The sequence below is a fragment of the Rana temporaria genome, chromosome 2 (assembly GCF_905171775.1).
Source record: "Rana temporaria chromosome 2, aRanTem1.1, whole genome shotgun sequence".
Lineage (NCBI taxonomy): Eukaryota > Metazoa > Chordata > Amphibia > Anura > Ranidae > Rana > Rana temporaria.
This window is the reverse complement of record NC_053490.1, coordinates 36,214,220-36,233,598: the sequence shown is the minus strand read 5'-3', so window position 1 is coordinate 36,233,598 and position 19,379 is coordinate 36,214,220. Positions and strand designations below refer to the sequence as shown.

The 19,379-nt window shown below is 46.1% G+C and overlaps 1 protein-coding gene across 14 annotated transcripts in view; it reads left to right on the top strand.

The window, feature by feature from the left end:
• The window catches only part of SYTL2 (synaptotagmin like 2), a 164,302-nt gene that overhangs the window by 136,949 nt on the left and 7,974 nt on the right, over window positions 1–19,379 (top strand). For 13 of the 14 annotated variants that reach the window (XM_040340070.1, XM_040340069.1, XM_040340066.1 and 10 more), the window contains 5 exons: window positions 2,737–2,906; window positions 5,127–5,229; window positions 7,158–7,319; window positions 8,763–8,841; window positions 10,664–10,720. In XM_040340070.1, coding sequence (XP_040196004.1) covers window positions 2,737–2,906; window positions 5,127–5,229; window positions 7,158–7,319; window positions 8,763–8,841; window positions 10,664–10,720 — 571 coding nt within the window. The remainder of the gene's footprint in view (window positions 1–2,736; window positions 2,907–5,126; window positions 5,230–7,157; window positions 7,320–8,762; window positions 8,842–10,663; window positions 10,721–19,379) is intronic. The other variant, XM_040340064.1, reaches the window with a different exon arrangement.

The window sequence follows — 19,379 nt, the reverse complement described above, 5'->3', positions numbered from 1 at the left end:
CTCAGATAATCTTTATGATTTAGCACTTTGGCTCTAGAGAAGAGAATAATGTAGATAAATGGGTACAAATTATGTAGGAGGAAGTTTCACCTCTGTGTATAACATGAGGCCAGTCACTTCACTGGTTATATGTCCGGGTTTACAACCACTTTAAGGGAAATGATAATATGGCGTGGTATATTGATTACAACGTTCATGTTCAACTACAAATGTAATAAGTTGTACTGTCCTTGATTTTATATGACTTCCATACTTTAATACATGATCAAGGTAATGTGTACATTTTAGGTTTATTTTTTTAATCGTATCAGTGTTTCCTGTAACGAATATTAAAAAAAATATTTCTTGATGGTATTGTTAAAGCGGAAGTAAACCCAGACTTAACGGTTTGATAAATCTTACATTTCCGACACAAATGCCATGAATGCAACTGTCGTATTGGATGTGCTCTTAACCAAACCGTCAAACCATCCAATGGCTGGTGTCATAACTAATCACATGTGCAGCATCATGGCAGGTGAAGATTAAACAGAGGCCAAGATGGCAGCTTCCTCGGCTGAAAACTATAGGAGGGTTTACTTCCACTTTAAAGTGGAGGTTCACCCGGAAATGACAATTTTTAAGATTAGATTGATGCTCGTTTTGTCTAGGGGAATTGGGTAGTTTTTTTAAAAATTGAAGCCGTACTTACCGTTTTAGAGATACATCTTCTCTGCCGCTTCCGGGTATGGGCTGTGGGACTGGGCGTTCCTTCTTGATTGACTGTCTTCTGACAGGCTTCCGACGGTCGCATCTATCGCGTCACGATTTTCCGAAAGTAGCCGAACGTCGGTGCGCAGGCGCCGTATAGCGCTGCACCGACGTTCGGCTTCTTTCGGCTACTCGTGACGCGATAGATGCGACCGTCGGAAGCCTGTCAATCAAGAAGGAACGCCCAGTCCCGAAGACCATACCCGGAAGTGGCGGAGAAGATCGCTCTCTAAAACGGTAAGTACTGCTTCGTTTTTAAAAAAACTAGCCGATTCCCCTAGACAAAATGAGCATGAATCTAATCTTAAAACATTTTTTTAGGGTGAACTCCCACTTTAATCACCATTTCTATACTGATGTCTACTGATTTGTTGCTGCAATTCACCAAAATGTCAAGCCAAAAACTTTCTAGTTTTGTGTAAAGTTGGGCAGGATTACAATCTCATCAGGTTTTTGATGGTTTTCACGGGTCTGTTGGAGAAGATTTACCCTGACTTCCTGTCCTACTGACAAACGTTTCACCAGACAGGAAAATTTGAAACTGACTCAGTCAGAAAATAATGGACAGGGGTTCTAGCCTTCCCTCCAACTCTACTAAAAAAAAAAAAATGTTTTTCCGGTTAGTGTTGCTGTTAAATTCCCCTCACTTCTGTCTGGTAACACTTTTATCAGAAGGGCAGGAAGTGAGGTACATCCTAAAGGAACACAAGATAGCTGTGAAAACTTAGCTTGGGTTCTAATCCTTCCCCACTTTGTACCTATACTTGAACTACTTCCAGCCCTTAAGACATACCTGTACTTCCTTTCGGTGGAAGTAGTTATACCAGGATCAAGGCTGCACCTGGCATGATTCTGGTATTAAAATTTGCAGCTGGTAATGGGCTTTCCTGTAAAAGCGATCAAAGTTGCTCTAGAGCCACCTGATCACTTTTACAGGGTGTGGAAGGCTCACCATTGTTCCCAGGCTCTCTGGTGTGATCGGGGACCCTGGGACTGCTGCATCCTGTGTGGCCTGTGTTCCCCTTAGATTAGGCGACCCGTCAGAATGTTTAACGGAAGTGAGGTTTTATCGCTGCCATCTTGCTACACCCCGCACTCCTCCACAGTAAGGAAACACTGAGAAGGGGGCAAGAGGACATCTTTCTTGCTGCCTTCTCAGTGTATCCTTACTGTGGAGGAGTGTGGGGTGTAGCAAGATGGCAGCGATAAAACCTCACTTCCGTTACACATTCTGACGGGTTGCTTAATCTGACCGAACACCGGCTGAGTAAAGGGCAAGGTGCATCCATCTGTTCCTTCTCCCTCCATTGTAATTAATGAAGCCGGAAGCGAGGAGGATTTAATTGTTTTCAGTTGCGGTTTGTATACCGGCCTTACAAACATCTGATCAAACCGATCAGATGCTTTTGAGGTGAAAGGAGAGATCTGGAGACTAGTACACCCCAGATCTCCCACTAAAAAAGACCTATCACTGCACATGCTATAACATACAATGTTGCTCATCCCTTGTAATGGCAATAAAGTTGATCAAAAAAAATTGACAGCGTGGAAAAAAAAAGTAAATGAAATAAATGAATAAAAAAAATAGAGAGCAAATGTCAGAATTGGCCCGATAAGCAAGTTCTTAAACTCGATCTCTTCTCCCTGTTGATGCTTTAAAACTTCAATAGGTCTGCTGTTATCATTAATGGCCAGGGAAACTTCTTTGGTGCCCTTCTAATTTAATTTCATTGTCACCAGGACCTGAGGGCCAAGCTGCACCAAATGCCTTCTCCCCGTCCAATGAGAGCGCCCTTTTCGGACAGTGAAATGCCAGTTGGTACAGAAATGTACCAATTTCAACAGGAATTGGTGGAGGGTTTTATTATCTGTGGGCTCCTTCTGTGCATTCCTTTATGTGATAATTTGTGACTTTTTTTTTTATTTTATAATTTTTTATTTTTTTTTATTGCTAGAACAAAATAAATAATTGGTTTATTTTTGCAGGTAAGTGGAAGTGTCATGAGCATCTACAGCGGGGATTTTGGCAACGTTGACATTAAAGGTGGCATTGAGTTTTCAATCGACTATGTGGAGCAACTGAAGGAGTTCCTGATTTACATTTACCAGTGCAGAGAACTGGCGGTAGCCGAACCGAAGAAACAGCGTTCTGACCCGTAAGACTAACAGCTGGTCTTTACCATTACGAGAGGAATAAAAACTGCGCTAATAAGCTAAAACCTAAACCTGTTTAAGCAGATATAAACTCCGTCCCATACAATATAATCCCATGCAGCGCTACGCTAATACTATGGTTCTGCTCAATATACCAAACAAAAGGTTTTATTAAAAGTCAGAAGGTGCTGAAATAATAAATGGTGTTGACATTGACCAGAACATTCACCAACTTGAAGTGTGTGATCCTTGAAATACCACCACCATCAACAAAGTGCTTCCTATTATGGAAGGTCAGTGACTCTTGCGGCTGTACCCAGCCAGGGCCTTTAAGCACCATCCCAGGATCCTCTTGCGACATTCAATCCAATCGTTCAGGAGAAATTGTCAAGTGTAATCCCCAAAGTATAAAGGGCCCACCATAGCATAAAATCTTTAAGACTTTATTACAAATGCTCAAATTATAGCACCTACATCAAGGAAAGTAAATCCTTGCCTTTTAAAAATGGTAGCGCTGGCAAAAGAGCAGCAGCCCGTCCTTGCCGAGGACCGCAATGATGCCAGCATACAAAAACATGGAATATCCAGGCTCCAACTTACCGACCAATCAGCAACCAACCAAATTCACCTGTCTAACAGTGTGCGCTCCATTTGCTGAGTGTGCAGTGCGCTCCTGCCCCTTTAATGAGGGCTGGGCTACCTCCAGTCACCTGCCCCTTATCTATCCATCAGCAGTCATGTGCTCCTACTGAGGAGACTTAAAATGCAATGTTATAGTTAGGACTGCAGTATACAGAGAGCCTTGACGGGGCCTGCAGCTTACACATGCATTTGCAAATGCGTGCAACTAAACCTCTGTTTTTAACGCACAATGTTAGACAGGTGAATTTGGTTGGTTGCTGATTGGTCGGTAAGTTTGAGCCTGGATATTCCATGTTTTTGTATGTATATGCGCCCTTTGCAGCGCTCCTTATTGTATAGACCAGTCATAGGTAGGGGCAGTGACTTTTGTTTGTTGTAATGATGCTAGCATATCGCTCCTTCCTACGCATTTCGTCATATAGTGACGTCTGGGGCACCATTAGCCTTGCAGAAACATCTGAATTCAGGTCGAGACTGAAAACTTTACAAAGCTTGATGGAACTTTGTAAAAAATAAAAATCAATATAGAACCTAGAATAAATGATTACATATCTGAAAGGATTTGTATCTGTCTATCCAGTCCTGAGATCTACACAGCCAGCCCTGTCAGGCAGCAGAGCCGAGTTGGGGACCAAATTTCCTCTGCTGTCATTTAGGGGTATGCATTGCACACCTTCTTGCGCCCCAACCTGTGATTGGGCAGTAAAGTTAATAAAACTTTGTACCTTTAATTTGGAACAATAGGTAACTAAAACTTTTGTTTCTGCCAGTAGTCAAATACTTTTATTAGACCAGCCAAAGTGGCAGTTACAGGACTGCACAAAAGAGGGAGAAGAGCAGAGATCTCTAATCCCAGGACTATTGGAGCTCATCCCGACGGGAGCAAGTACAGTAGGGACCGGTGGGGCAGAGGGTGTACAATATTCACCTTTTTTCATTTTTTTTCAGAATGGGTGAACTTGCACCTTAAAGAGGAGCTCCAGTCATTTCTATGTTTATTAAAAGTCGGCCGTTACAAAAAGCGTAGCTGCTGACTCTGAACACACACACTCGCCTGTCCCATGATCCAACGATGTGCTCACCCCAGCCGTCGATTGTCTCCATCTTCTTGTGCCAGCATTTGAATTGTGGACACCCGGCTGTGACAGCTTGCGGCTTCACAGCTGGGTGTGCACTGCGCATGCGTGAGTCGCACTGAATAGTTTGGCAGTCATCTGGGACCTGTGACATGTCCCAGATGACTGCAGGAAGGGAAGAGGAGAACTTCTGTTCAGACTGCCTGGGCAATCCGAGCGAAAGAGTGGGTACCTGTCAATACTACCAAAAGTGGCAAGGGGAGGAGTGCTTAAAGCAGAACACCCTCTTTTGGGTGGAGCTCCACTTTAAGTACCCAGGACAAATTTATACATTGTAGAAGTAAAATTTATTAATATGCCTTTTGATATGTGAAGATACATTCACATTTTAGTAGTAAAAATTAATGTTGGGCTTCATAAGGAATAATAATCCTGGCCTTGTTCTGTAACCTTTGACTTTCCAAAGTACTTATTCCCGCATGAACATTTTATCTTTTCTTATAGATATGTGAAGGCCTATTTGCTCCCAGAAAAGGCGAAGATGGGTAAAAGAAAAACGGCTGTGAAGAAGAAGACGCTGAACCCGGTTTACAATGAAATACTGAGGGCAAGTATTTATAGGTTACCAAATGTTGGAGGCTTATAGAAGATTAAACCCGAACTCCAGCCAAATATCTTTCACTGGTCTTTAAAGTGTCAAGTTTTGCCAGGCTTTTCCTCCAGTCTGTAACCTCACTAGGGAGATTTTCCATCACTTCTATCTCTGCCGTAATCATAGAAGAAATGGGGGAACTGTAAGAGAAAGTCATGGAAAAGGTGTTGTGACGCACATCGGCTCAGCTACAATGAAACTTGCTGTATTCTATGTTATATAACTGTCTCCTATTATCAAAACATCTAGTGGGTAAAAAATAAATAAATCTTAGGTTGAGGTGCTCAAGAACAAATACCTTTTTTATTTTTCCCACTAGATCAGTGGTTCTCAACCTTCCTAGCGCTGTGACCCCTTGATAAAGTTTCCCAAGGTGTGGGGACCCCTAACAGTAAAATAATTTTTGTAACGTAGGTTGTCCGCACCCAAGGCAAGACCAGCAATTTGCGCTCCCCGAGTCCCTTCCACTCATACAGTATTGAACCCCCTTGTGGTACATTTTAGGAAGTACCACTCTCTCTTTGTTCTCCTTTCTTTCCCCTTTATCTCTCTCTAACCTAGTTTTTTTTTCCCTCATCCGTCTCTTTTATTATTTCTCCCCCTGTTTCTTTGTTTCTCCCCCTTTTTCCTCTCCCTTCCATGTATTCTCTATTTGTATTCCTTCTCTTACTCCTTGGTGGGGGAGTGGGATGAGTGGCACTGCTGGTGGGGGGAATGGGATCAGTGGAAATGCTGGGGGGGGGGGGGGGTTCTGATCAGCCAACTTGGGTCATCTGCTGATCTGAGAACTGTAGTGGGGACTTTTAATGGCAGCTATAATCACAGGTAGTGTTACTCACTGTGTCTCCGACTTTATGGTGTCTCGTAGCAGTGACACCTATGTGGAAATTAGGAGATGGGGTCTCCTCCAACCCCTCCCACTTCACATTCCTCACCAGTCAGCTGACCTCTAGCCTCCACCCCCCAGCCATGCCGTGAACTTAATGGGGGGCTGCGAAGTGGGCGGCCGCAAGCTCCAGGGACAGCCCTGCTGGGTGGGCGCAAAAATGCTGGGAGAGTCAAGAACAGCCCAGGATTTGGTGACCCCTGGCAAATCATCATTTGACCCCCAGGTTGAGAACCACTGCACTAGATAATAGTTCAGTCATATAAATCAGTTACAGGGCCTAGAATACGGCGATTTTTAGGTTCAATAACAGTTTTATTAAAGAATTTTGGACAGACATCAAAAGAAACATGAACCGGACCCCCAACAATGGATGGGCCGGTTCTCAACATAACAAACAGCACCTTTCCACAACATAATTTATAGTATGGACACTTTTGCAACCTAGAAAGACATTTATACTATCGACCCTGTCGTGTGTTATTATACATCCAGCGACTGCTCCCTCCAGCCTGTGCGCCCCCTTGGGAGCCTGCTGCGCCCATAGAATACGGCGGTTTTTGTTGTAGCCGAGCTGATCCGTGTCGGATTCGATCAGACTGTTTAGGTCTCCCGCTGAACCGGCTGACTTTGGAACAATGTATGGGCAAGGCTGAATGTACCAAGTTGAATGATCGATTAATGTGGGTACAACCAGCCTGTTGGATTGTACGTGCAATTATTGGTAGCGGCTGCTGTAGCCTCTAGCAATAATCATTGTCTTCAACCGGCGGATAAAAAATATAATTTACAACTTACCAGGCTATAGATGTGCTGGCTGGAATTTTTCCTTTAAACATGTAAGCGTGATTCTTCTTTAATGTGTTCTGTTCCCCAGGGGACAAAGTACATGTAGTACTTGACCGAGACGTGGGTTTTTATAATTATTTTATTTTTTCCACTTTTTATTGGTTGAACTAGATGGACTTATGTTCCTTTTTTTTTTTCTTCTCTTCAGTACAAGATTCCCAAGCAGTCTCTTCTGGCACAAGCTCTGAACCTGTCGGTGTGGCACCATGATGCACTGGGCCGGAACAGCTTTTTGGGTGAAGTTAACGTGAATTTAGGGACTTGGGACTGGAGTGACACACAGAGGAAATGGTATCAGCTGGAAGCACGAGTAAGTTGGGGAGCCACTACCGCACAATGCTTCTATGATGTGAACAGGAGCAGCGACAGCCACGCTGCTTGGAGGAGGGGTATAGCAAAATATTCCAAAACATAACCTGCTTCTAGCGTGGGCCGACGTCACCAGAATGGTTAAATGCAACTTTACTGCTTCACTTACTATCCATGTATACCCTATATTCTACAACAATTACATGTAATACTCTGGACAAAAATCTGAATCTAAGGAAGCCTTCATGTGTATTCCTAGAGGTGCATCCTCCCCAAAAGCATACTCCTCCATTCTATGGGTATTCTGGAGAAAGTGGCTTCTGAAGTTTGGCTTCCTCTGCCATCTTTCCACACCCAGCCTGTGATTGGGCAATGAAAAAGTAGGACAACGGTATGGACATTCCTATGCTCTTTGCTCCTGTAAGCATGTTTACATTGTTAGACTGACATCACCATGCAACTTAATGGAGTCTGCATTGGCTTTGATGACTGACCACTCTTCTGGCACGTTTAAGTCACAGAATGCTAATATAAAGTCAGATCCTGCTAACCAAAGTTTTGGTCGCTATATTACTTTACCTGCATTGCCACTAGTTGTATCATATGGTTACTTATTGACCATGACCTGTGAATCAATCCCAACTTTTGAGAACGAAAATTATGAATTCACCCATAGTACAAAAAGAAGAAATATACAATGATCATTTGTTTGCATTGGAAAGCAACAGTTAATTTATTGCTGGCTACTGCAGACTTTTCCTCAGTGGCGGCTGGTACTCAATCTTAGGGGGGGGGGGGGGCGAAAACAAACTGAAGAAAAAAAAATCAATTGCAGCCATTGTACCCATAAAACGCAACTACTGTGCCAAGCGCAGCTACTGTGCCATCAAATGCAGCCAATATACCCATAAATTGCAGCCACTGTGCCATCAAACGCAGCCACTGTACCCATCCATTGCCACCAGTGTGTCCCATCAAATGCTACAAGTGTGCCCATCAATTGCCACTACTGTGCCCCATCGGAAACTGCCAGTATGCCCATCAATTGCCACCACTGCGCCCCATCAGATGCTGCCTGGCACCCGTCTCGGAGTGGGTCAGCGGCAGTCTCCTGCGCGTCCTCCATGTCTTCTCTCAGGCGTCCAATCACAGCGCCCAACGTTTCAGCCAATCGGGTGACCAGTAAAAGACCCGGCAACCTGATTGGCTAAGACGCAGATTCAGTGTTGGCAAAGCAAATTCATAATGCGGCAGTCTAAGCACGGGAGTGGGTGAAGGTATCTGCTCCCCCTCCCCCCCCCCTGAAAGGTGTCAAATGTGACATCGGAGGGGGGGCGGGGGGACTGACAGCAGAGGTTCCATTTTTGTGTGGACCTCTGCTTTAAGGGAGCTCTTTTTTTTTTTTTCAAACAATGTAATCTGAGCACATGGTTTTATCTTTCAGACCCCGGCTGCTGGTATTGGGTTGGAGAACAGAGGAGAGATGAAGCTCTCTTTGAAATATGTTCCGATGTCATCCTCCGGTAAGTACAGTAAATGTAAAAGAAAATGCTGCCAGGCCTTGCAAATACTGTACTGTTCAGTCTATGCACATGCAGTAATGTTGCTTTGCCATCATATATTAAAGAACTTGAAATTCGGTTTGAAGTACTGATGCACAGATAATATCTACAGTCATTTCCCCTGCATTGCCATGCAAACTATTTCTCCTCCTCTGTGTATCTCCTGCAGACTATTTCTCTCAGGGCTTCTCTCCTTGTGCTTCAAACTTCACTGTAGATCATCCATTATCCACTGTGGTCCACTCACCAACCTCTCCTGCCCGAGTCCATGATGAACACATGTTCCGACAGCTTCTCCAGCCTCTCTGTTCCAGGATACTCCATCCATGACCTTGTAAGGATGTAGCTCCTCCGCTAGACCTTGCGCACCCCCCCCCAGATGGGGGTGGGGCCCCTGCTGCTGCCTAATGCGCCATTCTCCACATCTCCCCGCCGACAACTCCTCTCCAGTGGGCTGAGACCTGAGCTTGTATGGGAGGCCTGGCCCCTGCTAATTCCAATTGGGGATTGGTCAGGGCTCCTCACATGAGCTCCCTGAATGATCATTAAGCAACTCTGAATGATCATTAAGTGCAATATTTAAAGATTTATTGTTGAGCACAAGCGGATTAAACACTTACAAGATTGTAGTAGGAATTGGGCATATAACAGAGTCCTCATGCAAGTCGCTTATCCTTCAGTATTCCAACATATCGATCCCAAACACACCTCAAGACCGCTGCCTTTCTAAAGAAGCTGAGGGTAAAGGTGTTGGCCTGGCCAATCATGTCTCCAGACCTAAACCCTATTGCGCATCTGTGGGACATCCTCAAACGGAAGGTGGAGGAGCGCAAGGTCTCCAACTTCCACCAGCTCTGTAATGTCGTCATGGAGGAGTGGAACAGGACTCCAGTGGCAACCACTTTGGGCCCAATTTGGACATTTACTTGGGGTGTACTCACTTTTATTGCCAGCGGTTTAGACATTAATGGCTGTGTGAGTTATTTTGAGGGGACAGCAAATTTTACACTGTTTTACAAGCTGAACACTCACTACTTTACATTGTAGCAAAGTGTCATTTCTTCAGTGTTGCATAAAAAGATAGAATAAAATATTTACAAAAATGTGAGGGGGGTGTACGTACTTTTGTGAGATACTGTATATAGGGGGTTGTTCTTTGTGATATATACCGATGGGTGTTTTGAGGTCTTTTTTTCTTTTTTCTGTAACATTCGTTTTGAAATCGGTTTTGTATATGGATTCAAGATTCATCTCTGTATATGTGCTCATTTTTGGTCATACAGAGCAGATATAGCGGCTTCACTGGTAGACATCGCTGTGGGAGGGAGATGGAGATGATTGTTTGCGCCTGCAGCTGTAAGTTCTGGCTCGTATAGCAATTGGCAATAATTAAGTACAGTAGTGTGAAACGCATTTGCTGTTGCTCTTGGAGCTGTCTTGGAAACTTTTTATGCTGGAAGTGCCACCACTTTTCTTTGACGGGTTGGAAACCTTGCCACGGCGCCCCCTGGCATTTTGCGGAATACCACCAGAAATCTACCAATGACCTAAAAGTTTGGGTCTTCGAATCCATGCCTGCTAGTTTCCCCAAGGCAGAGAGATTCCAGCATCTCTGCCAAAGGGAAACTTACTGGATATATGCCCTAGACGTGCTGTCACCAGGGGGGGGTATTAACAAAGAATTAGAAATAAACACTGCACTATAGAACTGGTACACCATACTATGACATCATTCATAAACTGAACTTTTTACTAACGTTTTTTTGACCTCTGCCTCCCACAGGAGACATTGCTTCATTTGTCATTCACAACCAGATACTCGACCCACAACACAGACGAGGTATAATTCACATAGTTGCCAGTGGCATTGCATGCACCTGACCATCTCTACCGCTATACACAATCAAACTCCTACAATGGTCCTAATGGAATAAGTATTTCTTTATCGTACATCACGGGACACAGAGCGGCATTCATTACTATATGGGTTATATGGAGTACCTTCAGGTGTAGACACTGGCAATCTCAAACAGGAAATGCCCCTCCCTATATAACCCCCTCCCATAGGAGGAGTACCTCAGTTTTTACGCCAGTGTCTTAGGTGTTAGTCATGGTTTAGCTTGCCTCCGCATCCTTGGGATTAGGTGAGCTACCGGTTCTGTCCAAAAAAGCCTCAGCGCTAAAGTGGTCAGTAACCGGACCCCAAACCCTTGGGGTATAGCCCATAATGCTTTTCTTTTTAGAGAGCTGGACCCTGGGCCCAGAACTTAGAAACCTTTGGGTACCTAAAGTTTTCTGTTGCCAGGGTGCTATATGGGCCCAGGACAGTGGATCCTTCATAGGAACCCAGGGCCTGAAGGTCTAGACATCCCCACGGAGATGGGGGAAGATTGGGCCTCTTGCTTGGCAAAGTCCTGCGGCATGGAGCAGGTAAGTGAGGGGAAAACTTGCGGAACTTGGTTCTTAGCAGGTTTTTTTCTGGGGGGTCACAGGGGACATGCCTAAAGTTATGCACTGCATCTGGCAAACTAGTCACATATCATAAAGATAGGATGGCTCTCTATGTATTATTCCCCATAAGATGTGACCTCCCTTGTAGTGTTGGAAAAGCATTGAGTGGGGCCTGTGTTATATAAAAATATATGTGTGTGTGTCAGAGAGCTTTGCTTACCTGCAGGCCTCCAGGCGATGCTCCATTCAGTCTTCCTCCTCAGAGCCTGCAAGCAGGCAAAACGCTGACCTCCTCATGGTTCCAGGCTGCAGGCTGCAGTTTGCTGGAACAGAGAGGTCCCTTCCTCCCAAAATCCCCCCCCCCCCCCTCCCCCTGTCGGGAGGGGCATTTCCTGTTTGAGGTTGCTGGGGGGGAAGGGCGGGTCAGTGGCTTAAAGGAAGGGGCGGCCCTTCCTTGTTTGTTCCATCAATACTTTGGAACTGAGGAGAAAGACCAGAGCGGCAGCACGGGGCGCCGAGGACACACAGTGGCCAGAAAGGATATTGCAGTCTTCAGAGGACTGTTTTGTCAAGCCTAGAAATAGGCTGTTTCTTTTCCATCTCATAGTTTTTCTTTGCAATACTACTCAGGGGGACAGAATGTTTTTTCTTTCCTGGATTTGAAACAAAAACGAAAAAAAAAAAAAAAAAAAGTCATCTAGGGGAGAGGAAGCATTTTTTTATCCCCCAAACAGGTGTTTGGACAATTAACCTTTATAGTTCCAAATACCAATAGGTAGCAGGTGTACCTCGGTATTGTACCATGGTATGCCGCTGTTTTCCCTACAGGGAGCCTTGGGGCCATCGGGATCTGGGGCTGGAGCTGACGCGGGTCAGTCCAACCCTAAGATGGTCACGGAGGAGGTATTACTCACCTCTTTAAAAGAGATGCAGAAAAGCATGGGAAAAATGATATCCGCAGCTATGCGGGGCAGTAAGCGGAATAGATCTCCGTCGCCCGAGCGCGGACCCTCAGAAGAGGAGGTCCTTTCCTCAGGGGAATGGACGACCTCTTGGACACGGACCAAGTAGGTTCAGGGATCGAAGACCCGGATACAGAGGAGTCTGGGGCAGTCTCCCTGAGGGAGAGCTGGTGGATTCAAGGATTGTCGGACTTGGTCCATAGGACATTCAACTTGCCAGTACCAGATCTCCAGGTATCGACGGTTTCAGCTTTGGGCTCACTGAGGGCGCCTCAAAGCAATGCTGTGTTTCCGATCCATCCTCTATTAGAGGGAATTTTGTTCCAAGATTGGAACAAGCCAGATAAGATCTTCTTACCACCTAAAAGGTTCTCTGTCCTATATCCTATGGAAGAAAAATTTTCCAAAAGATGGGCTACTCCTGCAGTGGACGCAGCCATCTCATGTGTTAACAGATCGTTAACATGCCCTGTAGAAAACATACAGGTGTTCAAGGATCCAGTTGATAAGCGCTTGGAAGCACTACTTAAGAACTCCTTCACTACTGCAGGGGCAGTAGTACAGCCAGCTGTGGCCGCGATTGGGGTCGCTCAAGCATTATCGGATCAATTTAAGCAGATGCTTAAACTTATTCCGGCCCAGCAGGCAGAAAAATTTTCGGATGTCCCTAAGGCCATATGTTTTACGGTAGACGCAATCAAGGATTCTATCCAGCAAGCGTCACGTTTATCGTTATCCCTTATCCATATGAGAAGACTCTTATGGTTAAAAAGCTGGGAGGCTGAGCCCCCATGCAAGAAGCTCCTGGTAGGGTTCCCCTTCCATGGAGGACGACTCTTCGGAGAAGACCTAGATAAATACATTCAGACCATTTCAAACGGCAAGAGTACTCTCTTGCCAACTAAGAAGAAGGTTCAGGGACCTGCGTTTAAACGACAGTATTCCCCTGGGCAGGGGCCCTCTAATGCCAAGCAGTATCGACGGCCTCCTGCAAAAGCAAACTTCGGCTTCAACAGCAGATCACAAGGACAGGCTGTTAGAGGCAAAAGGCAGTGGTTTCGCAAACCAGCAAAACCAGCCCCCAAGCCAACCTTATGAAGGGGCGCCCCCACCCACGAAGGTGGGGGGAAGGCTGCGACTCTTTTCAGAGATTTGGGAAGCCAGCATTCCCGACGAGTGGGTACGGTCTTCCGTGGCCACAGGCTACAAATTAGATTTCCTAAGGTTTCCTCCTCCTCATTTCCAGAAGTCGAGGATTCCAAACGATCCGGAAAAGGGAGCCGCATTAAGATCGGCATTAGATCATCTACTTTCCCAGGAAGTAATAGTAGAGGTACCAGTCCTGGAACAGGGGCTGGGTTTCTACTCCAACCTATTCATCATCCCAAAATCCAATGGAGATGTCAGGCCAATTTTGGACCTAAAGATGGTAAATGCATATCTAAAGATCCGCTCATTTCGGATGGAATCCGTGCGGTCAGCAGCTGCCACACTCCAGAAGGACGACTTCATGGCGTCCATAGACATAAAGGATGCCTACCTTCATGTTCCAATTTATCAGCCACATCAAAGATATCTACGCTTCATGGTGGCTTCGCGTCACTTCCAATTCGTGGCGCTTCCCTTCGGGTTGGCTACGGCCCCCCGGGTGTTCACGAAGGTCCTAGCTCCAATCCTAGCCAAACTAAGGATCCAAGGGGTCACGATCCTAGCATAACTGGACGACCTCCTAGTCATAGATCACTCGTCTCCCGGCTTGGAGCGAGCAGTGGCCCTCACGGTCCAATACCTCGAGAGGTTCGGCTGGGTCCTAAATCGAGAAAAGTCTCAGCTTTCCAGCCCACAAAGCAGTTGGAATATCTCGGCATGAGATTAGACACAGAACAACAAGGAGTGTTCCTACCTCTGAGGAAGGTAAAAGCCATCAAGGAATTAATCCTACTGGTTCTAAGCAAGAAAGAACCGACTATTCGCCTATGTATGAGGTTACTAGGCAAGATGGTGGCCACATTCGAGGCGGTACCATACGCCCAGAGCCACACTCGCATCCTACAGGCAGCCATCCTGTCAGCATGGAGCAGAAGGCCACAGGCCTTGGATATCCCGTTGCCGCTCTCATCAAGAGTCCGACAAAGTCTGTGTTGGTGGTTAGACCCTCAGAATCTACTGAAGGGGAGGTCTTTCAGCCCAGTGGCTTGGAAGATAGTGACCACAGACGCCAGCCTGACGGGCTGGGGAGCAATTTTGGATGGTTGCACTCGCCAAGGTACTTGGGCAAAGCCAGAGAAGCAGTTGCCCATAAACATCTTGGAGCTCAGAGCTGCTCGACTAGCCCTCAGGGCTTGGACGTCAAAATTGCAGGGGTTCCCGGTGAGAATTCAATCAGACAATGCCACGGCCGTGGCATACATAAATCACCAAGGGGGAACCAGGAGTCAAGCCGCTCAGAGAGAGGTGAGCTTGATTCTTCTATGGGCAGAGGCTCATGTGCCCTGCATATCGGCAATATTCATTCCAGGAGTGGACAACTTTCAGGCGGACTTCTTAAGCCGCCAGACTCTATGGCCGGGGGAATGGTCTCTGCATCCACTAGTCTTTCAAGCACTCTGCCAAAGATGGGGAGTGCCGGACGTGGATATCATGGCATCGAGACTCAACAAGAAACTAGACAGGTTCATGTCCCGCTCAAGGGATCCGATGGCCTGCGGAACCGATGCGTTGGTTTGCCCTTGGCATCAGTTCAAACTTCTTTATGCGTTTCCCCCGCTCCAGTTACTACCCCGCCTGCTGCGCAGGATCCGGGTGGAGCACATACCAGTCATCCTGGTAGCTCCAGCATGGCCCAGAAGGGCATGGTACTCACTAATCTTAAGGATGGTAGTGGGAGACCCTTGGACTCTTCCTCTACGGCCAGACCTGCTATCGCAAGGTCCGATCCTCCACCCTGCCTTACGGCATCTAAATTTGACGGCCTGGAAGCTGAATCCCTGATTCTCAGGGGTAGAGGTCTGTCTCAGAAAGTAATCTCTACCCTAATCAGAGCCAGGAAACCGGTCTCTAGGGTGATTTATTACAGGGTCTGGAAGGCCTATGTAGGCTGGTGTGAGTCCAAGCGATGGCTTTCTCGCAAATTTACCATCGATAGAGTATTAAGTTTTCTCCAGCTAGGAGTGGATAAAGGATTGGCATTAAGCACAATCAAAGGACAGATTTCTGCTCTGTCAGTGTGGTTTCAGCGGCCGCTGGCCACCCACTCGCTGGTTAAGACCTTCCTTCAAGGGGTCTTACGTATTGGACCTCCAGTTAAATCCCCGCTTTGTCCGTGGGATTTAAATCTTGTTCTGTCAAGTTTACAGAAACAACCGTTTGAGCCGTTGGCTGATATTCCTTTGGTTCTACTGACAAGGAAGTTAGTATTATTGGTTGCCATAGTTTCCGCAAGAAGAGTTTCGGAGCTGGCAGCCTTATCCTGTAAGGAACCATATCTTGTTTTTCATAAGGACAGGGTCGTTCTCCGCCCTCATCCTTCCTTCCTTCCGAAGGTCATATCCAGTTTTCATTTGAACCAGGATTTGGTATTACCATCCTTCTTCCCTAAACCTACTTCCAGAAAGGAAGGGTTGCTGCATACCTTGGATATTGTCAGGGCCATGAAGGCCTATCTTAAAGCTACAAAGAAGATCCGGAAGACAGATGTGCTGTTCATTCTACCGGATGGGCCCAAGAAGGGGCAGGCAGCTGCAAAGTCCACCATTTCTAGGTGGATTAAGCAATTAATCACTCAGGCCTACGGCTTGAAAGGGTTGCCTCCTCCAGTATCATTAAAGGCTCATTCTACTAGGGCCATGGGCGCCTCCTGGGCAGCACACCACCAGATCTCTATGGCTCAAGTTTGCAAGGCGGCAACCTGGTCTTCTGTCCACACGTTTACAAAATTCTACAAGTTGGACGTAAGAAGGAATACTGATACTGCCTTCGGGCAGGCAGTGCTGCAGGCTGCAGTTTGAGACCCTCGGATTCCGGGGGCTCCTCTTGTTCGAGTTAAATTTAAAAATTTTATTTTTCTCAACTAAGTTGGATTTATTATGATTTGAGTATATCTCTAAATTAAATCCTTTTGTCTTGGAGATGTTCTCCCTCCCCTCATTGTAAGCATTGCTTTGGGACATCCCATATAGTAATGAATGCCGCTCTGTGTCCCGTGATGTACGATAAAGAAAAAGAGATTTTTAATACAGCTTACCTGTAAAATCTTTTTCTTGGAGTACATCACGGGACACAGAGCTCCCACCCCTCTTTTTTGAGGACCATTTTGGGAGGCATACTGCTTGCTACAAAACTGAGGTACTCCTCCTATGGGAGGGGGTTATATAGGGAGGGGCATTTCCTGTTTGAGATTGCCAGTGTCTACACCTGAAGGTACTCCATATAACCCATATAGTAATGAATGCCGCTCTGTGTCCCGTGATGTACTCCAAGAAAAAGATTTTACAGGTAAGCTGTATTAAAAATCTCTTTTTTCTGTACCAACAGTATTAACATTGTCAACATCCCCAATTTTGGACTACTATCCTTTACCTAATAGAGCATAAAATCTGCTTTCAGTAAATGCCATCGCTTGGTTCAGTATCATCTCCATATCCTATTTAATGGACTTATTTTTCCCTATGATATCCATATGGACCCCCCAGAGCCTAGTACATACCATCCTCTGCCATTACTGGCTCTGACCCACCGCTCTTGACCTGGCCCTTTAAGAAATGTATGCTGTCTGAAATATGTCTGTCAATATAAAATTCCCTTATTTTGCATCTTGGATCATTGTATCTTGTATGCTCTTTATTGGTATTTTCATATATATATATATATATATATATATATATATTAAATGTTTCGAAGTATCCTCTTCAAGGCACCCAGATCGGCATCATTGCTATAATTTGCCATAACAACACGAACCACGTGTGTATGACCGCCATAGGCTGCACTCCTAGTGTGTCTCCGGCAACACAATCCCAACTCCAGTCATCCAATTACCAGGTCCATACTCCTCCCCAGGGGGGGGCTGGCAGCCTTAGGCCTGGGGGGCAAGTCCAGTCAAGTGGCCCATAGAGCGTGGAAAAGTGATGGATCGAGGAAAACAGTTTAAGATTTATCATGATCACAAGAGTCCACATCAGAGGCCCCCCTTACATCAGAGGCCCCCCTTACATCAGAGGCCCCCCTTACATCAGAGTCCTCGTGTCTGTGCAGAGAGAGAAGGGTGAGAGAGAGCTATGTGTGAGACGAGACATAGCTCAGCTCTGCAGCCATCTACCTTGACACAGGCACGGCTGCACAGTGGGAGGTGAGTAGCAGCCGTGACCTGTGTTAACAGAGCTCCAGCAGGCATATGCCTGCTCTGCAAAAACAGCATTTGGTAGTGGCGGCCGGTGGCTGTGCATAGTGTCACCAGCCCGGGGGGAGATTTCCACCCTGCCCCCCCTGCCAGCCCTCCCCTGCTCCTCCCCTTGTTAGCCTTTCCCTTCTCGCCTCTTATAAACCCACCAGGTGAATATGGGCGTAGGTCGGATGAAGTAGCCGCGCCTTCTTCTGAAAACACGCTACTGCCCTCACCTGACGCCACATCGGCCGCGTGGATCCGGACCCTGGGCTGCCTCACTGTCTCCTTGCTCCTGCGCGTCGTGTCATCTGAGATTCTGACAGCTGCTGGAGGAAGACATGAAAGATGAGCGATTTTTGCATGAGGACTCTGTTATACAATAAGGGAAAGTATTTGATTCCTTGCTGATTTTTGTACATTTGTCCACTGACCAATGATCAGTCTATAATTTTAATGGTAGGTTTATTTTAACAGTGAGAGACAGAATAACAAAAATATCCATAAAAACGCATTTAGAAAGTTAAATTGATTTGCATTTTAATAAGTGAAATAAGTATTTGACCCCTTTTGCAAAACATGACTTGGTACTTTGTGGAGAAACCCTTGTTGGCGATAACAGAGGTCAGATGTTTCTTGTAGTTGGCCACCAGGTTTGCACACCTCTCAGGAGGGATTTTGTCCCACTTCTCATTGCAGATCCTCTCCAAGGCATTAGGGATTCGAGGCTGACATTTGGTAACTCGAACCTTCAGCTCCCTCCACAAATTTTCTATGGAATTAAGGTCTGGAGACTGGCTGGGCCACTCCATGACCTTAATGTGGTGCTTGAGCCATACTTTTTTTTTTTTTTGGCTGTGTGTTTTGGGTCATTGTTATGCTGGAATACACAACCCATTTTCAATGCCCTGGCTGAGGGAAGGAGGTTCTCGCCCAAGACTTGACCGTACATGGTCCCGTCCATCGTCCCTTGGATGGGGTGAAGTTGTCCTGTCCCCTTAGCAGAAAAACACCCCTAAAAGCATAATGTTTCCACCGCCATGTTTGATAGGGATGGGGTTCTTGGAGGATGAGCAATGCTTCCCATGACTCCCTAACATTGTGAGTTGATGCCAAAGAACTTGAGTTTGGTCTCCTCTGACCACAAAACTTCTGACGGGTCTGTACATGTGCTTTCTTGAGCAGGGGAACCTTGTGGGTCCTGCAGGATTGGGGTCCTTCATGGCGTAGTGTTACCAATTGTTTTCTTGGCGACTGGTCCCAGCTGCCTTGAGATCATTGACAAGATTCTCCCGTGTAGTTCTGGGCTGATTCCTCACCGCTCTCATGATCATTGAAACTTCACGAGGTGAGATCTTCCATGGACCCCCGGACCGAGGGAGATTGACAGGTTTTTATTTTTTCCATTTACGAATAATCGCACCAACTGTTGTCACCCTCTCTCCAAGCTGCTTGGCGATGGTCTTGTAGCCCGTCCAGCCTTGTGTAGGTCTACAATCTTGTCCCCGACATCCTTAAACAGCTCTTTGGTCTTGGCCATGGTGGAGAGATTGGAATCTGATTGCTTCTGTTGTCTTTTTATACAGGTAACAAGCTGCGATTGGGAGCACTCCCTTTTAAGAGTGCTCCTAATCTCGGCTCATTACCTGTATAGAAGACACCTGGGAGCCAGAAATCTTGCTGATAGAGGATCAAATACTACTTTC